This window comes from Parasteatoda tepidariorum, chromosome 5 (genome assembly GCF_043381705.1).
Source record: "Parasteatoda tepidariorum isolate YZ-2023 chromosome 5, CAS_Ptep_4.0, whole genome shotgun sequence".
Taxonomy (NCBI): domain Eukaryota; kingdom Metazoa; phylum Arthropoda; class Arachnida; order Araneae; family Theridiidae; genus Parasteatoda; species Parasteatoda tepidariorum.
In genome coordinates this window covers 28,479,307-28,505,388 of record NC_092208.1, presented here as the reverse complement: position 1 = coordinate 28,505,388, position 26,082 = coordinate 28,479,307, and the positions used below count along the sequence as shown (strand labels likewise).

The 26,082-nt window shown below is 28.4% G+C and overlaps 1 protein-coding gene across 4 annotated transcripts in view; it reads left to right on the top strand.

The window, feature by feature from the left end:
• LOC107444296 (neural cell adhesion molecule 2) overlaps window positions 1-26,082 on the top strand; it is a 765,139-nt gene that overhangs the window by 649,026 nt on the left and 90,031 nt on the right. For all 4 annotated transcript variants that reach the window (XM_071181216.1, XM_071181215.1, XM_071181217.1 and 1 more), the window contains 2 exons: window positions 8,958-9,164; window positions 22,527-22,820. In XM_071181216.1, coding sequence (XP_071037317.1) covers window positions 8,958-9,164; window positions 22,527-22,820 — 501 coding nt within the window. The remainder of the gene's footprint in view (window positions 1-8,957; window positions 9,165-22,526; window positions 22,821-26,082) is intronic.

Genomic DNA, 26,082 nt, shown 5'->3' with positions numbered 1-26,082 from the left:
TTTGTAAAGATAGATTCGAAAATTGTGTATTTTTTAATGACATATTTCAGATCTACTCATGCTTCTAAGTTAAAATATATATAAAAAAAAATTTTCATATAATGTTTTTCCTCTAATAGAAGTAGATCATAAAAAAAGGTGTCAGAAACTTAAAATTGAAAAACAATCATATAAAAGAAAAATTTTGAAAATTAATCTTTGTTAATTAAGATTTATTTTGCAAAAGGCAAATCGTATATATTAATAAAAATATGCAAAATACTAAGGAATCTGAGATCATTAGTTTCGATATATAGTCAAACCCCGCTATAGTGAACACGGTTTATAGTGAACTCCCGAATATAGTGAACAAAATGTTCGCTCCCGTGCCTTGCTACACACATATAATGTTATTTTTTGTGGATATAGTGAACTAAAAAGAGAGCGGAAGTTGGATATTATGAACTTTTTTTGTCTTCGACTGATTTTTCTTCATTTTTATGTAATAATTTTGAAATTTCTACTTCAAAATAAATACATATACCGATTTTTAAAACTATATATCATGGAATGTAGCAATAAAATTTTTTTCTTGTTTGCTTCATTATTGAATTGGTTCAGCATTCAGAGAAGCCGCAATCGTCCAGTATCTGGACAAATGCTTCAAGTCAAAGCTGATGAATTTGCTAAGTGATTAGGTGAGACTACTTTTGTGTGCTCAAATGACTGGTTAGACAGGTTTAAAATTTGGAATAGCATAAATTGAGGAAAAATTATTGGAGAGTCAGGAAGTGTTACCATATCTGATGTTGAGGATTGCTCATCAGATAAAGATTACTAATTTTGAATTGCATGCAAGACGACGAGTAATAAAAAAATAATAGTTGACACATTTTTTCTTACTACCTATTATTTTTCAGTAATTTTTGTGTTTAATTTTATTGGTCATTTATTTAAATAATGTGTAAAAAAAAGGGGGGTGGGTTGGAACCATTAGTTAAATTTGGTATCAGATATAATATATATATATATATATATATATAACAAAAATGTCTTTAAACTAAGCGTAAAAGGTCAATGATATCGAATTACTAAGTATGAAAGCTGATGTATTTTAAGAAATAAAATATTATGAAATATCAGCAAAAATTTAATTTTTTCTTTTCTGAGGGACACAGAGAGTGATGCAATTAACCTTTTAAAGCATGTATCATAATAAGCTTTTGTACGATAATTTCTAAAGTTTACATTCATTTCTCATGGATGAAAATCAATTACCCAACTGCCGAAAAATCCAAGGATTTACGTTGCGGAAATGAAATGAAATAAGGAATCCTATTGTATAAAGAATCTAAGGAGTTGTATTTTATGAAGAAGAATTTCAAAAAGAAAAATCAACATTACAAGCATTGTTGGAAGAATTCTGTTTTCACCATACAATAGACTTAGGATACGAATCAAAAAGAAAACCCCAACGAAGTAAGCAAGGAATGAAATATATTATTTACTTTCTTTCTAACTATCATTCTGACTCTTGTTGCAAAAACCGAATACTTATTGTAATTTATTCCGTCTCATAAAGTTGGGTTCAGTTCCGGTGTAACAAATGGGGCATTCGTCTAAAGAAGAAGAAGAAGAAAAAAACATCAAAGAAAGGGAAGATATATACAGGTTTATTGGAAATTCGAAACAAAAGCTGAAGGTTTCTGATTCTGGTCAATATACGTTTTCCTTTCAAACACTCAACAGTAGTTCTTCCGGGTAAGCTTTGAGCTTAGCACCATCAAATTCGCTTTCTTAAAGATAACTGTAAAAGAAATATCTTTAGACTCAAATAAGAATATTGAAGACGATAAGAACATTCCTTTTAGATTTAGGCTGTGGTAACTTAAATACAATTTAGAACTAAATCTCTTTTTATCCGTAATTGTTAAGCTTGAGAAGATTATGTATATTTTTAAAAACACACTATTTGAACAAAAAATAAATAAATTTATTTAAAGCCACAACTGTTTAACCAAAATCACATGTAGGGGAGAGGGGGGCACATGTGAAATTTTTTTTTTATTTCTTCATTTTTCAAAAAATATCATCAATTTCTCACAGTAAAGAAGTCCATATATTTAAGTAGTCTTTTCTTTGTCTTATGGAATTTTTTGAGATTTTTCAAGAAAATATTTCTTTACCTTATGATATTTTAGAAAAATGACTTCAATTGTTCACATGTGCCCCAATGGGGGGCGCACATGTGAACATGCCTGGGGCACATATGAACAGGATTAAAAACACAAAACAATCATCATATTTAAAAGAAAAAATCTTTAATATAACAGATATAGGTACACATTACACTGAAGGGGTTGTAGCTTACTATGTGAATTTAAATTGTACAACAGTACTGTCAATAAGAAAATAATTTTTCCGCTGTACAATAATTTTTCCGCTGTTGGGTTTTTCGCATCTTCATGTTCTTCAGGAGTTGTAATGGACCTTTTACTTTCTTCTCTCATACTTTTTCATGCTTTTTTTTCATTTTACTGTCATTCATTTCTTTTCATTTAATTTTACTTCTCGTAATCATTATATAACACAAAATGGTTGACCATCAACCATTAAACAAAAAAACATTTTTTAAAGAAAAAATTAACAATTAATAAACTAATTACGGAAAATTAAATAATAATAATTTTAAATTCATACCTATTTTTAAACTTAATAACAACATGAGGATAATAATCTTAATACTATGTAGGGGTACATGCGAACTGTTCACATCTGCCTCTTTTTTTTAATCACAAGTGCCCTATCATCTTCCTTAAACCTAACTTGAAAAATAAAGAATTTTTAATTGAGTAAAAAAATAATACTTGTCATAAACTTTCCTGAATGTTCATATAATGGTCTGCAATAGTTAATTTTAGCTTATTAGTTGTTTATACTATGTTTTCACTTGAAGAAGCAAGTGATTATAATATATACAACACCAGCTGATACAAAGAAATTGTCAAAATAGAACAACAAAATGGCTCATTTTCCTGAAAGTTTTGCAGAGAGGTAGGACTAGTACTGCCATCAATTAAAAAATTTTCAAGATTTTTTATTTCAAATCATATTGGTAAAACATACCATGTTCACATGTGCCCCCTGTTCACATGTGCCCCCCTCTCCCCTATTTAACTTAACACAATTCCTAAAATGCACAATATAATCACTTATATTTTATGTATCGAATAAACATGAAGTATAATCAAAATCTCATCTATTTAACATTACACAAATCCTAAAATGCAAATTACAATTATTTATAATTCATGTATCTAATAGGTAGCTAAAGTATAATAAAACTCACAGGTATTTAACATAACACAAATCTTTAAATACACAATATAACTATTTGCATTTTATGTTTCTAATGTACATAAAGTATAACAATCGAGAAATTGTCGACAAAAGGAAAAGGTATTTTATTTATGTAGCTAAACAACTTGTTACAATGCATTGTTTAGTAGCTTATTCTGATCATTATTCTAAAAGTTAAAAATGTTCAAGCACCATCGAATCACTTTTATAAAGATAACTGCAAAAAAAACTACTCGAGACTCAAAAATATTGAAGATGTAAACATTTGTTTCCGGCTTTAAAAGATTTTTAATTATGACATTTTGAATATATTATAGAATTCCTTTTCACCCTTTATTTTCGATAATTAGGTTTATTTTATTACAGATTACTTTACTACAGAATTAATACTTTTTCTAGAAAGAATAATTTTGTTCTAGTCAACTTTTAAAAATCAAAAGAACATATTTCGCATTATAGAAGTCTTTATATATGCAGTACGTTAAATAAAAAAATAAGCAGTAACTTTGAGTGTTCCGTTTTTTTTAATTTTTATTCTTAGACTTCCATGTATTATGACACACTCTTAATGATTTGAAAGACTGTCCCCAAGTAGTCTATTTAATGAGTGCAGACGTTATATTAATTTAAAAAAATCGAACACAGAAACATACTTTGTCTGAATTGATGACTTTTTTTCGACGAATTTGGATTCTTGACCAATCCGTCTGGAACAATCCGTTGTCGGAGATCGTCACAATCTAGAAAATGTGGTCCTAAAAGTTTGGTCAGTAGAGTGGATGAAAGTGAGGACCACTTAACGTTAATTTTACTCTTAGACTCTTACATCATATCTCAAATAAATGATTTGAGTTTTAATACTTATTTTTGTAAACTGAATAATCTGTTATTATTCATGTAACTCAATGTTTTTTAACCACACTGTTAGAATTTTCATTTTAAAATTACCGTAAAATTATCAGAAACAGTCTGTCCATCCAATTAAACATGTAATTTAAAGTAAAGAACATTGCTTATCTTTACATTTTTGAAACCATTTACAACTAGTATTGTTTTAACTACTACAAAACCTTATGGATTTTTAACCAATAGAATTTAACATGGTTTGAAAACCGTAAAAAAGAAATTTAAATGTACATTGGAGCTAAAATTTTTGTTAGGAAATGGGTAATATAGCTAGGTTGTGGTTGAGTTGAGTTTTATTAAATGAACCGTGGAATACAGTTTAATTTGTTTAGATAGTTGCTATAGCTATCATAAGAGATGTGAATTACAAGAATTTTTTGGGTTAAGCATCGAATGTTGATGGTGCTGCCATCAACACGTGAAAGAGAGTATTGTTTTATAATAGTCCTGTGTCACCAATCGGGAATTGCAAGGCACTAGAAGCTCTTCATCCGTTGTAGGGAATGGAGAAAATGTTGTGGTGACAACGTTCTGACTCGAACCCCATTCTTTTGGTCATAAATTTGACAGATTAACTCTTTCGACTACAATATATCCCTAGCGTCCAGGAACTAATGCTGGAAAAGTTGGTGAGATAAAATTCTAATTTTTTTACCGTATTAGGAGAAAGCATAACGGTATTTCTTACAATTATCAGTTCGAATACCATCTTAATTGTGATAATTTGACAATTTCGTTTGAATATTGTAAAAGTCTATAAATAAATAAAATGTTTTTAACCATTTTTCGGAGAAATTCTTAACAGTAGAGACATGAATTTAGCTAAGAGTTAAGAATGTTATTAATTCAGGAAACTCTACAAGCAAATAATAATTGTATTCTTTTGAAGAATTGTAGAAATTGTCAGAGTAATTTTGACAGTTACAGTGATTTATGTTTTAGCAGCATAAAGTATTAAAAATAAACTTTTAATTTATTCTAACTGATGAATTACAGCGGTGATGAAAAAAACCCTCCCAAAATAATTAGCATAATGACTTTAAATTATAAATATTTTTTAGGCAATTTAATCAAAGGATCTCCTGTTGTTCTTTTTTAACATTACCTTAAAGTTTTCTTAATTTCTTAAGAAACTATTTTTTTCCTCGTGTGCTAGGTAGCAGACACTACGGCTCATAAAAAAACTTCGATATAAAATACTTTTTAAAAAACTTTCTCGTCTCCACGGGGCTTTTTTTCCCCCTAAATTCATTCTTTATTCTTATTCCTTGTACCTTTGATCATTATTGATAGACCTGAATAAGAAAAAAATATATTTTATCTTTCTATGGGAAGTAAAGATATTTTTCTTTCTTTATTATATTTTTTTTCACCTTTCCGAGTATTGGTTATTCTTTTCGTTCGGAATTTCCGTGTATCAAAGTAATTAATTCCTCCATAGGAGGAATCTGTTAAAAATAAGAATAAACCTCAGAATAAAAGAGGATATCCCATTGCAGTAACTGCTGTATTACGGGCATAAGAGAAAAGAGATTTTTTTAAAATTTTTCCGAAAACTTTTTTGTTCTGCAAAAGAAAGAAAAATCGTGGTTTGTTGTTGTGTTTAAAACAGTCTGATTTCCCATACAGTCGAATAGAATTTATGCGGTATGTAAGAAAATTCCTTTCTTTTCTTTAAAATTGTACTTATATCAATGCACTTTATATCTTAAATATTAAATTGAAATTCTACAATATAACCGAAAGTAAAATCATTCATTCGATTATGCGGCATATTTTGTTGAAAAAAATCTTTTTTTTATATAATTATGCATAAATATAAATTATTCGAATATCTGAATAAATCTATATATATATTTCTCTTACTCGGCGACAAAAAAAAAGCCTCATTACAACTCCCCGAATGGCAACGCTAGAAAATCGACCAATGATTGCCTCTAAAAATATCACATGCCAAATCTAGCTGAGATGGCTCAACATATAGCTCTTTTAAAAACGGAAACTGAAATAACCAGAGAGAGCATCAGCTGCTGCAATCTCACGTTATTAAGCTAGGCAGAAGTGAGTAGTCTTTGTCGATAGATCTCTATTTTAGTATTCTGTCTAAAGCTTTTTTTCACGAATTTATATATTACGAATTTATTTCACGATTTTTGATTTATATCACGAATTTATTTGTTTTATTATTGCTATTAGTGATTCATTGAAAAATGAGTCTCAGTCGTGCTGTTACGTTTTAAGATTTTATACTATAGCACATTTCTAATAGGTTTAACGAATTACATGTCATTTATTTGAATTCAAATTTATTTTAATGACTTAGTATTTACTAAAAAGATGTAATTTTTGTTTTAAAAAAAAGTTGTTATATGGATTTGAATGATTGTTTTGAATTCTTAGAAATTTGTGCATTTGCAATGTGACTAAGTTATCTAGCGAACGAAGCGAGCTTGGTTTGCGAAGCAAACCATATAAGATAGCGTAGCGATTTTCGGGGGTTGACGAGCGTTAGCGAGCAGGGGGTGCATCCCAATAGTATACATTATTTTTTCTATGTTTTTCTGAAACATTGGGAGTATAGAAAATTTTTCTTTTACACCTTTTTTCAAGTATTGGTTATTCTTTTCCATCAAAAGTCCTGTGAATCAAATAAATTTATTATTCCATGGTAAGAATCAGTTAAAAGTAAGAGTAATCCTCGAATTAAACTTTGATATTCTTTCGGATAGTAGCTGCTACATTACTGGTACAGGAGAAGAAGGCTGTTTTTAAAAATTGTTTCTAGAAACTCTACATTTATCAAAAGTAAGCGTTTGACGATGTTATGTTTAAAACTGAGTCTGTTTTAAAATTCTTTTAAAGCAAATTACTCTTCTTATACGAAATTACTATGTGTTTTAGTTTAAATATTATTATTTAGGATTTACAATAGTAATGATTCCTTTATTCGGGATTCTATTATATAAAAGGAAGCGGTTGTCTGTTTTGATATAAAAGGAATGTTTTGGGCTGACTACCTTAATTTTTTTTTTTTAAATGAGTACAAGGGGCAATATTAGCCCCTAACCTAAAAGTATGCTTAAAAATTTAACAGATTTCAAAACCTTCACAGTCTGCTTGGGTGGAAAGTTTGAAAAATCCGTATTCTCATTGATATAGCAGCTACCAGTGTTAAACTACACTGCAGACGATTCTGCTTTTTTACATATATTTAAATTAAAATATAAGTAAGCTTACACAATTCAATGCAAAATAATACTTTTACACGTTTTTCTTGTCAATAATCAAAATTGATAGGAAGTGAAGGCTACGTCCTAAAATTATTATACCTAAAACTATCTAAAGTCACTCGGGCCCTGAAAACAAAATTGACAAAAAAAGATACTTATTTGTTTAGGGGAACTGTAAAATTTTACAATGCAATTATTGACGCTAATAATGCTCTATTGATTTTAGTAATTTGTGTTATGTAGAAGGTATTATGGATATTGTTGATGCTTTAATAGATATCTAATAGACAGATTTACTACATTATTATACAGTATTTATTATAGTTACTGTGGTAATAGGTTTTTTACAGTCCCTTGAAGGGGAAGTGCCGTAGAAAATTTCTTAATTGTTTGTAAATTTTGATTGTTAAGAGTTGTTTTTGAGTAAAGACATCACGTCAAAGAAGTATCTTTTTTCATGTATTTTAAATCTAAGTGACGTTTGCTAGCTTTCAAGTATATTAAGAAAAGGGATACTTTAAGCACGTTCCTTATTGTTTAATTATTTTTATTCATTATATCGATGTTTAAAGTGAATGTCGTATAAGAACTACGTCTCAGAATTAGCAGTCCTAAAGTTATCTGAAGCCTATTGCTTATTTTGTTTGTAGTTAGTTTCTGAGAAAGTGTTTCTATTATATTAACCAAGTTAAAATCATTAGTAGATGAAATTTAAAAAAAAAAATGTGTTACCTGAAAACAAAATAATCGAAGAAAATGTACTTGTTCTTTAAGGGAAACCGTAAATATTTACAATGTAGTTTTTAACTTCAAATGATAACGGTTTTTCAAAATTGCCCAACATTATCCAAACAATAATGCTAAATTATCAATCCTTTATTAATTTTGGTAAATTTTATTACCTAATAAAGAGCATGTACATTCTTGTTGGTTTAATAGATGAACTAATTTACTGTTTGCTATACTATACGCACTATTGGTACTGTGGTAATAGTTTATTTACAGTCCCCCTGAAGAGATAGTTCCAAGGAAATGTCTTGATTGTGGTAAGTTCATTTTATGAATCGGTCTCGAGTAAGAGCATCATGTCAAAGAATCCTGAATGTATTTAATCTTAAATTTTAAGCAGATAAGTGGGCTTCAAGCCACTACGAGGATCGAACCTCGTCCTTCGCATTGATAGCTGAGTGAATTTAACCATATAATTCTGCTAAAATACTCAAGAAGACACTGAGGAACAAACCTCGTATTTTGCAATAGCAGTGCTTTGAACCACTGAACCATCTAACCATATTCTTGGTACCGCAATAACTGTCCATAAACAAATATATCGCATTAGATTTATTTATTTCAACTAAAATTTTGGAAATATGTGTAACTTATGAATAGATTTATTGTTACTAAATAAAACTTATTTTACAGTTACTACTTTTTCAAATTTTGTAATTTTATTAATATATTTTTTTTTCCTTATTTTTGTAGGAAAACCAAGACCAGCTGTGACGTGGTGGCGAGATTATGCTTTGCTGGATGATACTTATACATTTGTAACTGGTGACAACTCAGTAAGGAATGAATTAGAGATAGATGAATTGAAAAGAAATGACTTATTAGCAGTTTTACAATGCCAGGCTTCCAATAATAACATCACTGTGCCAGCATCTGTTTCGATAACTTTAGATGTTAATCGTAAGTATATTTTATTTTAAGAATTCATTGAGAGAATGAAGTTACTAAGAACACTGATTTAGTATGAATTTTTTCATCTTATACCATTTTCGATTCTTTAAAAGTTTGATATTTTTTATCTTAAAAATTAATAAAAAATTTCTAGAAAAAGCTTAATGTCAAAAACGGAGTTTTCTGAATCTTATTTCATATTTCAGTCATTGTTTTCTTTTGTCATAATTTTAGTCTCTTTAGTAAGTTTTTTTTTCAAATTTTAATAATTAAGATGTATTTCTCTTTTATAAAAAAATTACTCATTCTGAAAAACTAATGTTTATAAAATTACCTAGTTTTAAAAAATTGAAATCCTTGCATTAAAACACTTTTTTTTAATGGTGGGCACTTGGGGTTTGTGCCATTGGCCTCAGAAATACCAGAACTGCTACTCTCTTCTCGTTACACAGTGGGCACCTGTGGTGGAGCAGCTTCTCCCACGTCACACAACCACAAACCCGTTTATAGGGCGGGTCACATTCACACATTCACACAAAAAGAAAAGGACATAGAACACAGAGAGAGAAAGAAACACCCATGCCCTGAGCAGGATTCGTACCCGCTGCCAATTACTCCGCAGTCAGACACGCTAACCACTCGGCCACCTGGTCGGCGCATAAAAACATACATTGTCATATTTAATATGGCATGTCATATTGTATCAATCTCAAATTGTAACAGAAAAATTTTAAAATGCAAAGCTTCAAACAATGCAAAATTTGATTGAGAAATTTGATACACTGTTGTGCATTTTTAAGTGTGTTAAATATTCCACTTTTAAAATTCTATTTGTCTACTGTTATTGAATAAGTCTCACATTAAGACAAAAATGATTAAAATACATAGTTTCAAATATTACAAACTTTGAACTCTTTTGGACATTACTAAGAGCGTTGGCATACTATTAAAGTTCTTTTACTCTACTATTGAATCTATCTCGCATTGTAACAATAAGAAAATAATAATTAAAATTCCGACATTGTGAAAATTTATATTATGTTGGGAACATTTAAGACTGTTAAGCTATAATATTCTACTCTTCAATTTTTCTATAATTAAGGAATCAATCTCATGATAATAATAAAAAAAGCAAGAAATAAATAGCTGGCAAACACGGAAAAATTTGATAGATTGGTAGTCATTTTAAGTGTGTTAAACTATAACATTCTACTATTAAAGTTCTTCTACTCTACTATTGAATCAATCTCGCATTGTAACAATAAAAAAATAATAATTAAAATTCCGACATTGTGAAAATTGATATTATGTTGGGAACTTTTAAGACTGTTGTGCTATAATATTCTACTCTTCAATTTTTCTATTATTAAGGAATCAATCTCATAATAATAATAAAAAAAGCAAGAAATAAATAACTGGCAAACACGGAAAAATTTGTTGGATTGGTGGTCATTTTAAGCGTGTTAAACTATAACATTCTACTATTAAAGTTCTTCTACTCTACTATTGAATCAATCTCGCATTGTAACAATAAAAAAATAATAATTAAAATTCCGACATTGTGAAAATTGATATTATGTTGGGAACTTTTAAGACTGTTGAGCTATAATATTCTACTCTTCAATTTTTCTATTATTAAGGAATCAATCTCACAATAATAATAAAAAAAGCAAGAAATAAATAGCTGGCAAACACGGAAAAATTTGTCAGATTGGTGGTCATTTTAAGCGTGTTAAACTATAATATTCTACTATTAAGGTTGTACTATTCTCCCATTATTTAATTAATTTCACATTGCTAAAAAGTAAGAAAAAAAATTGAAAAGCATAGCTTCAAGCAATGCAAAGATTTGATACAGTGTTTGGCATTTTTAAGTGTATTGAGCTATAATATTCTTCATTTCGTAACAATCTTTTGATGGTGCTTTGTAAACCATAATATCTTACTTCTATACTTGAATACACGCACGATACTATGTTTTGAATTCAATAGAAACAAGGCTCAATTAAAGACCTTATTAAAGTTGTAGCTAATTTGCTCCCTCCTGTTTACTTGAAATCAAATTTAAATTTTAACTAGCACAATTGATAAAAAAAGAAGGTAAAATCATATATTACGCATAATGTGAACTAAGAAATTATTAAAATTAATGTGGCAATGATAAGGAACTAATAATATTAATAACTCTTGAAATATGTACTTGACAAAATAGATTTTTTTGTAATCTAAAGTTGTTGTTTTTTATATTTTTATCCATTACAGTATGATTTAAATTATCGCAATTTTTTTTTTAAAATTTAGAATCAATATAAATTACGAAAGCATAAGAAATCTAATTTATTAATAGTAATGTGAGCACATAACACTGAAGTAAGTATTATAAGATGAATATTCTTCTTTCTATACTAAACATTTGAAGTTCTCTAGCGTCTTTAAAATAAACACGATTGTATACTTTTATTTTCTTTTATAATGGTTCAAATGTTTTTAAAGCCAAATTTGCTTTCAAATTACTGAAAAAAATGCAAATCAAAAAGCAATAAAACGCTATTTATTCAAATAAAACTGTTTTCATACGAAATAGTAGTTATACGATAGCGCAAATCCCTTCTTATACTCGTTTAGTGATACTAAAATAGCTTTTTTTTCATAGTGAAAAATTTTTCTTCTAAACACGATTATAAAATTTTATTTATTTATTTGTGGTAAAATGGTTTCAAGTCAAATTTCTTTTAAAATTATTTAAAGAAATATAAATAAATTTTTTTCATGGTAAGCATATATGCTTGATGAAATGAAGTTANGTAGCTATATAATTTCAAACATCCTCAAGAGCTATAACACATCTGCAGCAGAACTGGATATGAAGACAAAATTGCTGGACAGGAACACTTTAATTGTCCACTAATCTTCAGATTTCCGGCTATGTTTTAAAAAACTTTATTTGTGAAAACCTTCAGCTTGGCGAACAGCTGGGCGCCTTAGGCGGCTAGTAAGGAATAAATAAGGCAAATAATAATTTATTTAAAAATTTATATAAATAATACATGTGTTTTACTGGGTGATAATAGCTTGGTCAAAGCTTAGAACCAAGTACTGTTAATCAAGGCATATGGATATCTTACAAATTTGAGAAAGTAATGTCATAGCAACAACAAAATAAACTGTTAAAATAGAAATTGTCTCTTTCATATTATTTATTTTTATATAATTTATATTTTTAATATTATTTACTTATTAACAATATTTCAGTATTTTTTTACTAAAGACCCTAAATCTTTCTAAAAGGATTAGAAAATGGGGTTTAACATTATATTCCCTTGTAGCTATTAAATTATATGTACATGTGCTTTTTTTCTTCTAATTTCATTTATTTCCTGATTATGAAACCCAGAATTTCTATTGGGAATCATATGAGCAGGTTCAAAGCTTTAGTATATTAATATTAACTGTAATTATTTATAAAATATTCTAAAATGCTTCTATTTTGAAAAACAGAACAATTTTAATGCCTTATTATACTAGTACATCTTTTCTTATATTCTTTTAATGATACTAAAATAGCTTTTTTTTTTCATGGTGAAAAAGTTTTCTTCTAAACACGATTTGAAAATTTTATTTATTTATTTGAGGTTAAATGGTTTTAAGTCAAATTTCTTTTAAAATTATCTAAAGAAATATAAATAAATTTTTTTTATGGTTAGCATATATACTTGCTGAAATGAAGCTAATAAGGATTGAATATTTTCTTTTTCATATTATAAGCTGAAAATTCCATAATTTCTTTTTCCGAAAAAAAAGACGTTTAGATATTTTTATTCCTTTTTTCGAATTCTATTGTTTTTCTTTGGCTCAGACACGTGCATTACGCTTCTTTTTTTTATCCCTGTACACCTTTTATTGGAGGATAAAGTACATTTTCGTGTTACCATCGCTCAATCAATAAATGTTTTTATTTTGACCGATTAAGCCAAATTCGATTTTTTCCGTTATATTATCCCAAGTCCTGTAGGACTTCCGATGGATGTTTTTAGGATCTTACAAGAAAAGAAGCGCAAGAGCTGAGATAATCTGCAGGTGAGCATATTTTTTTCTCAAAGAATGTAGCATTTTATACTTCCTTTCACCGCCAAACATCTGAAACTTTTCTGTTTTCATCCTTGTTTTCTTAACCAACAACAGCTGTTTTTTAGCGTTGTAGAAAACGTGATTAGATTAGCGATGCTGTCCTTTTCTATCAAATTTCTGCTTTCTCCGTACACTTATTTCTTTTTAATAGTGGTAATACTGTACGATGGTGGAAGAAATTAAATTCTAGAGTATTCGGTGGTCTCTAAACTTTTTTTTGGGAAAAGGAAATGTAGGGATTGAAAAGCTATTTTTCTTTTCATTTACTTTGTAATTAGAAGCAAAAGAAGGGTTTCATCTTAATTTAGACTTTTCTTTTAAACTAAGATTACTCTAATTAAGTAACTGAAAAATATTTTTTTATAAGTGAAGAAAAAATAAAATATAATTACATGTATTATTATAAAACAAGGCATTTAAATCTACTAAAAACGTATTTTTGAGAATAAAACAAATAATAATAGTAATTTTTTCAAATATTTTATTTAAAAAATATAACGCTTGTACAGTATTATCAAAAAATTTAAAATCATATACCAACGTTTAATTGTACAAAATATGAAAAAAATAGACTTTTTAAGAGAATGTCAGGGCCAGATCTCCTAAAAAATGGAGATTTTTTTTTCACTATGAGGCACTATGTCAGTGATATTCAAAACAAATTATTTTCAAGAAAAGTTGAAGAAAAATAATGTGCATGAAAATTAAATTTAAAAAAAGTTATAGATTTAAAAGCAATTGAACGTCCAACCTCTTCATGCAGTAAAATATTTTTTTATTAAATAGGCTTCGTGCATATAACTATGTGTTCCTGCATTTAAAATAATCAGTAGTTAGAGTCACTGTAATTAGTTTGACTTTTCTTTTTTGCGATATTCCAAGAAATTGACATTGTAACTACAAGAAGTGATTTTATATTGACAAGAAGTAATTTTATATTGACATGAAGTCATCTGATATTGATACGAAGTCATTTTCTGATTATCTAAAATTACAATCATCGATAAGTTTTATGCAGTTTTGGTACCCAACTATAAAGTTACAAGCAATTTCATGAAAAAATAAAAAAATAATGAATATTTTGTGCAACATAACAACTATTAAAATAGCAATCATACCAAGGAAGAAATAATAGAGGTCTGTAATATCATTCCAGATTTGACATTAAACTCTCCTGATATTGATGAAGTTGGCAAATGTTTTGGGAATAAAAATCTAAGCTTAAGAGAAAAAAAATCTCCGTCTTCCATTAAGACAATTCTTAACCTGGGCTGTTTTTTGGAGAAGAATGAGCTACAATCGCTCAGTGCCAGAATATCCCAGGCGTGTTCCACGGGATTTAGTTCCAAAAATATAACCAATCATCACATATTCAAAATATATTTGATTTCAAGGTAGCTCTCGAAAAGCCAGCTAAGCGTAAAAGCCCTTTAAGTTCTTTAAAAAAGTATTTTGTGAACAAATTTGTTTTTAAAAATTCTTACTCAGAGCTCCAAGAGTCAGGTTTTTCGAAAGAGTTAGGATGTCCCCTTGGTACTCCCGGCACAGAATTCCAATCTAAATTGGTGCAGGTAAAGTGAAATTACTTTCTCTTCACTGAGGAATTCAGCTTCAATCTGAACAATAATTCTTAATATGTTCACACAGTGATGGAACCAAGAGCCCAGTAACATCACTGAATCATGAAAGTTGATTGCTAGGGAAGACGAGGAGGCAAGTGAATCTAAACCATCGTATTGTTGGACGGTCACACAGACCTGAAAAGCTTTTAAAGGGTGACACTCATAATTCTGTGGTAGGGCCCATAAAGCATACCTTGTATACTCTTAGTTGTAGCTCGCCACTCCCGCCCACGAACCACATGAGGCTTAAAAATGCCTAAGTCCTCAAGTTAATTGTTCTAAAATATTTTTAAACCTCGTAACTAGCATGAGTCTAGCATTTTAAGTCCCAAATTGCCATCAGAAGGATTGGACATTATATTGCCGTTGGGAGGATCATTCATTATTTTTTATATAACTGTCGTTGAACAGCCGGCCCAATTACTGGGGTTACGACTTATGCTCAACTCCGTAATTTTGAACCCAATCCAGAAGACAACGGAACTCCTGGATTGGGTATTGGGAAAAAATTTGCCTTCGTGGAGGACTTTTCGATTGAACTAACCCGCATTTGCAGGTCACGAGAACCTCCCACGGTTAGCCTGACGACAAAGGGACTCTATCAAATGATCCGGCTCCCACTGTGGATATTTCACGTCAAGTGCAAGTGTCGGTGCAAGCCGGATGCGATGTTCGTATTAACTGGGATTCGATTGGAAGGCGAATGCTCTATCTCCGGATTCTGGAAACTTAATATGTTTCAAAAAATGTAAAATTACTCGGATTTTTTCATTATTCAGAATATCAGATCATCATTATTAATAAGATTATTTGATTAAAATTGATATTAATATTCAGCAAAATAAATTAGAAATCTTTGAAATACATTAAGTATTTTTACAATTTTTTCCAACTTAATTTGGTCGTATTGAGAAGCAAAAATATTAACTACGCTTTTCAACAGGTGCACTGCTAGGCTAAAGGCTTACAGATATTTAATTCATAAAAACCATCGCATAAGTATAGTTGAGCTTTCTGGAAAACAGTTATATGTATAGTTCTTTATTTCAAAAAGAATAATCAATTTGTGTTTTGTCAACACTTTAACTGGGAAATCTATTTAATATAAATAAATATTTTTAAAAAAAATAAGTTTTTTATGTTATATTTCTCACATAATCAAAATATTTTTGAAGACAGTATTTTTAACTTTTTCTTAAAAAATAACTCTAAAAGTATTTCTTCTTTTTTCATTTATAGTTTTCCTTTGTATGACAAATGACTAAAACTCCAATATTTCACAAAAAAGGTGAACCAAATCTTTCCCGTGTGAATGGAGGACAGCGATATTAATTTTTGTGTCCTGAAAAAAGAAATATAAAAATAAGAACTTTCAAACTCAAATACTAAACATGAAAGAATTTACTTTTGGAGATAGTGAAGGGGAAAATAAAACATAAAGAAAACACATGTAAGATGCAAAAAAGAAAAACGGAAGAAACGTTAAAGAGTGTTAGAAACTTAAAAACGCGAAAAGTTACAGCTAATACTTGGGAGTTTTCTGTCAAACGCCTGTGACAATGCCATCCATTTTACCCACATTTGACTTTCGCATGCTTTCTCTTGTCCTACTCCATTTCTTTGTACTTTTTATCCCATTTTCTTGTCTTGATTTTTTTTTTTCTAAAAGGTTCTTTCTGATATTTTCCCGCCTGAGCTTCAAACTATGACAGTAACTTATACTTTTTTAAAAATTGTAAAGTTTGGCAATTGGTGGTTTAATATTTTATTTTGTGAACTGTGGGGTATTTTTGGCAGTTCGACTAAGAAAAAAATGAGGAAGTTATTTGATAGAAAAATATGTTTTAAAAACTGCATCGTTTTATAATATGTACTGCAAAAATAGAAAAAAAATTTTTTCAAGATAACTGATTCATATATTTCTGTTTTAATCCTAATTGAAACTAAGTATATAATATCAAAACTTAAACCATCTATTTTGAATAATGGTTCATGGTTATGAATCATAAGTTCAATAAAAATAACAAGGTTCAGCCAAAATTTAACTGGAAACTAAAAACAGTTAAAAAGACGGTTAGGAAAATACCTTTATATACCCGCCACTTTTATATAAGCTAGTTACAATATATTTTTAATATCTTACTAGGAGGCTTCGCCCCCTGCTCGTTGGCGCTCGCCAACCCCCGGAACTGCCTTCGCAGTTCATTTCGGATTGCTTCGCAATCCGATGCTCGCTCATTGGATACGTTCTAAACGTCTAGCTTTAGTATACTTTTTTGAACACTGAAGTTTTACGAAAACTTTTCACTGTAGAAAATTCTAATCCTGTGCATTTCAATATTAATTTGAAAATGCAAACAGTTCACATATTTTTCTTAATCACACTATTCTAAATTTCAGTTGTTGAAAAAAGTAACTGTTGTAAGTTTTGTTTTAAAGTCTTTCCCACCAGAGGGCTAAAACCATGTGTTGTAAAACAATATGAAATAGTACTGAACGCCGGATGTAAAGCATTGGCTTCGATGAAGATAATTTTGTGAGAATTTTTTTGATATTTCGGTGAGAATTCACCCGATTAGACCTATGATGCTCACTACGTGCTCTTGCGGTAGAAGCCTATCAATTAAAACGTATTAGCGTTTTATATAATATAGATTAGCCACATGATAGATAGATATGAAATAAAAGGAATGATTCCGAGTATATTTTTTCTGCGGTTGAGTGAAGCACAAATGTGACGCATCTTTCGAGAGTGTAACGAAAAGTAAAACAGATCTTTCTGGTACTTTTCAATTATTTTGATATCCATAGATGATCATGAAAAAATATCAATCCAACTTAATAATTCCAATCGTCACATTTTTTAAGAGTTGAATCGATTCATGGATCCTTATCGATGGTTACCGCCCCCTTTCTGTTTGAAAATGACATTTAAATCAGTTATTTTCAAGCGAAATCTGACCCGTGCTCTTGGCCATTTAACCAATTTGTAAAAAAATGCACGCCCTTACATTACGTTTTTATGCAGCATCTTCCTGGACAGCAGTTCTGTGTTTCACTGCTTTTTATGGGTTCATCTATATACAAACCTTTTCGGTCTTGTATATCTGTTAAAATCACTAAGCATTGTTATGAAAATAAATAAAAACAGAAAATTATATAGTTCAAGTGCTTTGCTATATACATTGTTCAAAACTAAATAATTCAATTACCTATCATTTGTGCACGATAATCAGTAAATTTTATTTAAAGTCAATAAATTTTACCAGGAAATTTTAATAAATACATTTTATTGACATCTCATTTCAAAAAGTTAATATTTTCATTGCAAATGTCATAAAAAATATCATCACAATGGTATAAAATATGTAAAATAAATTTTCAATTAATATGCTTCTTTTTCTTCTCATAAAAAAACCGTTTTAAAGTACATATACATTAGAAAAAAAGAAAATGTATGTATACATCGCGCATTTTAAATACGGCAATTTGGACTGATCTTTCCCCCACTTGAATTTCTGATTTATTCATTTTCATTTCTTTTCGTAAACAATTTAAAGCCACGTCCATCTCTTAAAAAGACTTGTCAATTCGGAAAATGGAAAATTTTGATGAAGAAAATTCTTTTCACTTTTATTTTTCTAACTTTCTCTTTAAATCTAAAAAATAATGTTTTCCTCTCTTTTATTTTACCACATAAAATCAAGTCGTTTGCTTTGAATAAAATGATTTTCTTTAACCACAGGCCAAGTTCTAATGTATTCAACGCATTTTGCATCTTCCATTTATTTTAAATCAAACGTATATAAATAGTTGCTTTTGGTTGCGTAAAATATTTGATTCTGAGGGTATAATAAGACCCATTTAAATGTATTGTTTTAAAACAACTTTCAGTTAATTATTAAATTTGATATTTAATCATAAATAGTATGCTTTAAATTTTATTTACTAGCATAGTAATATTATTTATAGATTCTGCATTTTCAACGTAGATAGCAAANATGATTAGATAATGAAATTAGATAATTAAATTAAAATTAACAATTGATTTTATTTAATATGTAGTATACCATACTACAAATATTATTTATAGATTCTGCATTTTCAACGTAGATAGCAAATTTATAGTAAAGCAAATTTCTTATTCAGTCTTAATTATAAAAAAATTTTCTAGGAGACTTTGCGTATTTTAAATTTGTTGCTGGAAAGAAACTTAAACACTATATATAATCACAATTATGATGTTTTCTGTGTTAAAGATGAAAAATATGCTTCCTCAGATACCAATTGGTGTAAATTTTCTAATATCATATAACAAATTCAGTAGACGTATAATTAACCTGAATTCGTTGACCCGACAAACGTGAATTTTTAAGTATATCATTTTTATTTTCAACATATATATGAACTTACACACATTACTGAAAAATTAATTCGTGAGAAATAAAAAGTAGATTTTATACTTGATATTTTGTTTTAAAATGTGACTGTGTCGTGACATGATTAAGTCGTTAATCTACCCCTAGAAAATCACATTTTTACAGTAAAGTAGAACGAGTTATAAAAGTTAATAAAATTAAATAGATGTAAAGTATTTTAAAAGGTGATGGTAATTAAAATTTTCTGATTATTTCTTAGCTATATACATATTATTCTACTGCGCGCATACATTCAACAATTTCTTGTACGCAAAAAATATTAAACGGGGATACATATGGTGATTCTAGAAAATTACTCTGTGACAAAAACAATGCAAATTTTATTGTTGAACTTATTGCATTGACTCTGCAATCAGTTAACCTGAAATTTAAATTTTTCTCGTATAATTTGCGAAGAATATTGGGAATGAAATATAAATTACTGCAATAACAATTTTTATTTAGTATTTGCTTTTTAATAAAATTAAACCAATAGTAAAATATGCATTACATTAAAATTCTATTTATTTGAATGTCGACAGGCAATTAACAATTTTTTTTAAAAATTAATATAAATAATACATGTGTTTGATTGGGTGATAATAACTTTATAAAAGCTTAAAACCAAATACTGTTTATCAAGGCATATGGATACGTTACAAATTTGGGAAAGTAGTAAGGCGATAGCAACAACAAAATAAAATGATAAAATAGGAATTATCTCTTTTATATTATTTATTTTTGAATAATTTAAAATATTTATATTATTTACTTATTAATAATATTTCGGTATTTATTTTACTAAAAACACTAAATCATGCTTTCTAAAAGGATTAGAAAATGGGGTTTCACATCATAGTCCGTTGTAGCTATTAAATTATATGTATATGTGTTTTTTTCTAATTTAATTTTTTTCTTGATTACGATGCCCAGAATTTTTATTGAGAATCATATGAACAGGTTCAAAGCTTTATTATATCAGTATTCACTGCAATTATTTCTAAAATATTCTAAAATGTTTCTAGTTTGAAAAAAAAGAAAGAAAAAAGAACAGTTTTAATACCATATTATACTGGTACATCTTAATCAATGTGGAACTTTAAATTTCAATAAATAAATAAATAAAATCTGAAGAAAATATCCCAAACTATAAAATTTTCTTACTCATGGAATATTCTTATTAGATAATAATTTTATCTTACTTTAGTTATTTATATTTTTGCAAATGTATTAAAAGTTTTAAAATATTTTAAAGTGCATTTTTTGGAGAAAAAAAATTCTACTTCATACGAAACAGTTTTATAGCGTACTTAATGTAATTTTATTTAACATAAGAGCACTTCTTTCTAAAATTTTATATCATGTTCTCTGTTATTTAAATTTTAAATTCTATTCACTTTCACACTTCGCAAATTTGTTTTAAAATTTTTTAAACCTTATTTTGTATGTACTAGTTGACGAAGCGTAAGAAAGAAGGATTTTAATATATTCTTTGGTACCCCTAATCCGATTTGTCGTTTGGAAATCATTTTTATTTTCTGAGAAAGCTCTTTAATCTTCTTAAGTTTTTACTTATCATTTACGAATTGTTACGTTTAATTTTATATTTGAAAGTCTTGTAATTCAAGCGTAAAATCACATAACGGAAGTCACAATAGTTATTTTGAGTTATTGTTTGAATGTTTGTTGCTTTATTGCTATAGAGTAATTTAATACCTTTGAGGTATCTTTCTTTTAATTCATTTGTTCCATGCTCGTGGCTGAGAGTTTGTTATTCTAAGCAGAAGTTTTGTATTTGAATTATTATTGCCTGAAATTTTAAACAGTGACATTTTATAACGAATTTAATTATCTGTTTATAAAGTGAAGATAAAAAAAAATAACAAGATAAAGAAAAACATATAATTTAATTTTTTATTTAATGCGCAATTCTTTTTAAAGCAGGATTCCAGATTTCATTTAGAAAGAAAACGAAATAGTTACGTAAGTTTAGTGAAATAAGACGTAATATTACTTCGTATTACATGATATTACATCGTAAATTACTTCTTGTTACTGTTTTAATATATTTTTACGTTACAAAAATCTATTTGAGTATCGACATCAATTGTCTTCGTTAGATATTAACCCAATGGACTCAAAGTTTTAAATGAGTTTCTGTTATTTTTATTTACGGTGATAAATACAATTTTTCAGTTACAATAATGAATACTTTACAAATAAATTTTATGAATAAGGTTAACATTGATAATGTTCGACGAATTTGCAGAGTAATAATATATGTCAGTCAATGGTTTAGAATCAAATATTACCTACGCAGTACCTTAAAATCTCAATTTCATGATATTCTACTTCCTTGGTCACAAATGTTTTTCTGAAAAACCGAAAAAAAATTGAGCTTTTCACTCTGTAAAAAACGCCGGATTAAATTACGGTAAATAGTATCGATACTCAGCGCTTTTCACTTTTTGCCATCGTAAAACCATTTTTTCGGAACGCGCTACGAAACAAAAAATCTGATACGTCGTAATTTTTGATCACTGAATCCCTTTTATTACTAGATAGATATTACTTAGAAATTTAGCGTATAATGTTTACGGTAAAAATAGATTTTACAGGAAAATGTATTTTACAGACGATGCACCCAAAGTACCACAGTTTCAACAAGAATTTTTTACAGCGTACCGGACACTGCAAGTAGAGAAACTCAGTTAGGAATGGGTTGCAGACACTTCTTGACTATATTAGAGTTCAAGAATTTTACTAACTAGAAACTAATGCAATGATTTTTAAGGTAGCTTCAACTTTAGTTTTCACATAGAGCCATATATTCCAAATTTTTATTTCTTAAAGTAATTTATAAAATTTATGACTCTTTTCTCCAGACGTAAATCCAAAAAATTGTTCATTGGGTTTATTTTTAGACAAATGTTTGTGTTCTTGAAGGTTTGGGATATTATAAATTTTCTTCAATAACATTCTTACACCATTACAACACTGCATTCAAGCAAAGAGTAATTTTCATTTGAAAATTTTTAAATATGTCACCGCTAGTAATGCTTCCATGCTTGTTTAAAGTTTGTTAGTAGCATTTTTATTGGCCAGTAAATGTGTATTACGTGTGTTCGATATATTTTGTATCCAACTATACATGTACATATTAATAACTTAAAAGTGAAGCAATGTCCCTTTTCTCTTTTTAGTGAAACCTTTGCTAGTCAAAGTTGAACCTCATAAGCGGCACGTCTATGCTGAAAGGGAAGCACAACTTAAATGCACAACAACTGGTTCTCGTCCGCCTGCTGTGATCTCTTGGTGGAAAGGTAGTAAAGAGCTAAAAACTGGTCGGACAGATAGTCAGACAGGCGATATGACAATTAGTTATCTAAAATTTATACCATCTGTTGAAGATAATGGCAAATATTTTGCATGCAGAGCACAAAACCCTGTCATACCTGGAAGTTCAAGAGAAGAAGGGTGGAATTTAGAAGTATTTTGTAAGTACATAATCTGTATTATTATTAAGATCCTTGTTTTATTCCTAAGAGGGGTGGGAAGTTGACTTACCTTCAGGTCTATAGATACCAGCTTATCAGCGAAGCAAAGATGGTTGACGCATAACATTCACCACAATTGCCACCACCATGTCGTTTGTCTTCATATTTTAGATCATTAACCCCTATGACGCACTAGACCGACAGATGGCTATTAATTTCTTTGCATTCACTAATCCTTACTTTCACTATTCCATTCTTTCGTATTTCTTTAAGCTGCCATATAAATCTATACTTTTATAAAATTTAATATTAATACACATTGGCATAGTTTAGAATAAGATTAAAACTGTAAAGAAGAATGCGAAAAAAAAGTCAAACATGCATGAGACTATCGTGGAAACGTAACTGTTTTTCTACATAGTTTAATTATTTTTTAAGATCGATATAGTAACCAAGTAATTGGTTACTTTTTATACAATGATAAATCTAATTAGTTTGATTCTGTAAAATATACAGGAAGGTGAATTTTCCCCTGATTGTTAGATAGAAATTCGCTTCTTTTGACTTCGACTTAGAATTACAAGGTTATGGTCCCACTTATCGATTGCTGTAGATAAAAACAAAAACGATGTATCTGTGCAGTTGAAATCTTCTCAGAGTGCAACTGCACCCACGGTAATGAATATATGAGACAAAAGTACTTGTGTTGAAGTCTTCTTGAGTAAAACTAATCCCATGTGTGCGATTTGAAGAGCAAAAAAGCAGTGCGTAAATCACTTACAGTTAGCTAAACGGTAAATTGTAAATACTGTAGAAAACTTAAATTATGGCTGAAATAGATACAAATTATTAACAGTACTATATGAATTGTCTCAGTGAGTAACTATACGCAAGACAATGTTATACTTCAGAAATATGTATGGCAATAGTGCTTGCTTGAAAGGTTTTGACGAAAACTAATCCCAGTTGCCTTATGTGAAGTGACCTCTTACCATTAACTGAACTGTATCCATGAATTGCAGATACTATAGAATATTTCAAAGATGGCTAAAACGAAACAGAACATAAACAATGTTTGAATAAAGGAGCATCACATACACATCTTGTTTTCTTGTACTACTACTTTAATTCGAACAAAGGTCGAATCTATGTAATAGCTGGTGCCTGAAAAGAACATTATCCATTGAGTCATTCCAAATTATTCAGTAAATTAAAAAAAAAAATAAAAAAAATATTAAGTTAACAGATGATTTATAATGAAGTGTATGCATATTTTTTTTTATCTGAGCAGTATATAAATTTTAAAACAAGGGGGAAATGCATGTACCGAAAATAATTTGCGAAAAATTTATAAAAGCAGCAGTTTTAAAAATGTTTTAAAATTAAAATGACTTCTCCTGAACCGCTTTCTTTCTTCAAATACAGATAATAAGTCATTATTTTATTAACTTAATTTAAATATTTCTTTAAATTTGCGCTGCCTACTTGATGTAATATGCCCTGCATATTTCTAGAGAATTTACAAAGTGCAAACTGTGGCAGTCGTCTTTTCACTTAAAACCCCTAAATACGTATTGTTTCAATGCCTTCTGTTATCCTGCATATCAATTAAATAATTAATCTTAATTACTTGAATAAATTTGTCCTTACATAATCTTGTAAATAAAATTAAAAGAATTTGCGATAGGAAACAATTAATATACTGGGATGCAAAATTTAAATTAGAGTTTCAAATGGTGCCTAAAATTAAATGTCTAAGTAAGCATTGAAGCAAAATAAAATTTTATATGGATCGTCGTTTACTTATTGAAACATTTATGTGATAATAGCAGATATATAAAATATGTTTTTTTTAATTTAAGTATAAATTTTAATAAGAAATATTTTTGTTGCTTAATTTATGGAAATGCAAAAACTTAAGAAAGCCTTTCGAAAAATAAAGCCCTTTTTTGAAAGGACTTTTTTTCTTAGTTTTCTACCTTATAAAAGGCACATTTAATACGGCTAATACTTTATATATAAAATCATTAATAATGCATTTTCGTACCGCATAATCTTTATCGAAGAAAAATATAATATTGCTTCGATAAATTTTTACAGTTATGTCTAGACAATTTTTTTCCAAATACAAAAGTTGCTGCGCAATTATCTTAATACATGATCTTTAAAATTGATTAGGTTTAAAATTTTATTTGGGAGTGTACTTTAATAATCTTGCTAATTTGTAATTCAAATATCTATTGTCACAAAATATCAAAAAATTTAATTTAAAATTTTCTATTTTTAATATGCATTAAATTTAAAAATTTATAATAAATAGTATTAAATTCTTTAATAATTCCAAAATTAATGAACAAGATTTATTTTTACATGAATTGTGCCTGCTTCTAAATTGAAACTGAGGAAAGACATAGGAAAGAGACTGTTTTATGAAATATTTTATTAAATTTTTCTTATTATTTGTATGTGATATAAATCTAACAAAAAATTTTAAAATAATTTTGAAAGCTAGCATTCACTGGGAAGTACAAAATAATTTCATTCACTGAAAAAAAGGATTGTTCAAACAGCCAGACTATACATATAAGACCATGTATATAATTTACCGACTATATCTAAGAGAACACCAAAAAGCTATGTAATTTTCACCGAAGCTATTTCGTAAAGATTTTGGTAAAATTAGAAGTAAAATATGATTTTATAATATGCTATAAAAATGTATTAAGCGACGTAAAAATTGATAATTTTGTAATGATACCATAGGGCATGGTATAACAACTTTTTATTTTGTCAAATATACTTTTTAAATTGAGTGTGAGGTTATAAAAACAATAATCTTTAATAATCAGTATTTCAGGTAAATCTTAACCACATGATCTGAAAAGTTACCAAATATCGTATATTTCATATTTTATTACCCGTATTATGTTTTTATTTAACAGAAATGTCATTACCACACAGTGCGGTGCATTGACAGAAAACACATTAAGTTACAACTTGTAATTTTGGAATTGCGAATTTAATGTGATATAAATATCTAAATCAAAATGATTATTTAGAAAAAGACATGACGTAGTAAGAAAAAATATTTTGTAAATATTTGAAGTTTGTCCAAAAAGTCCATTGAGTTAGTTAGTTACAATAGCAAGCCAATTTTATTTGTTATTCTAAATACAAATGCATGTCGTCAAAATTTCAAGGGTCCACTGTCGTAAGCTTTTTTCTGGAATGCCTATTAAAGCTCTGGTGCTCGATTATCAAG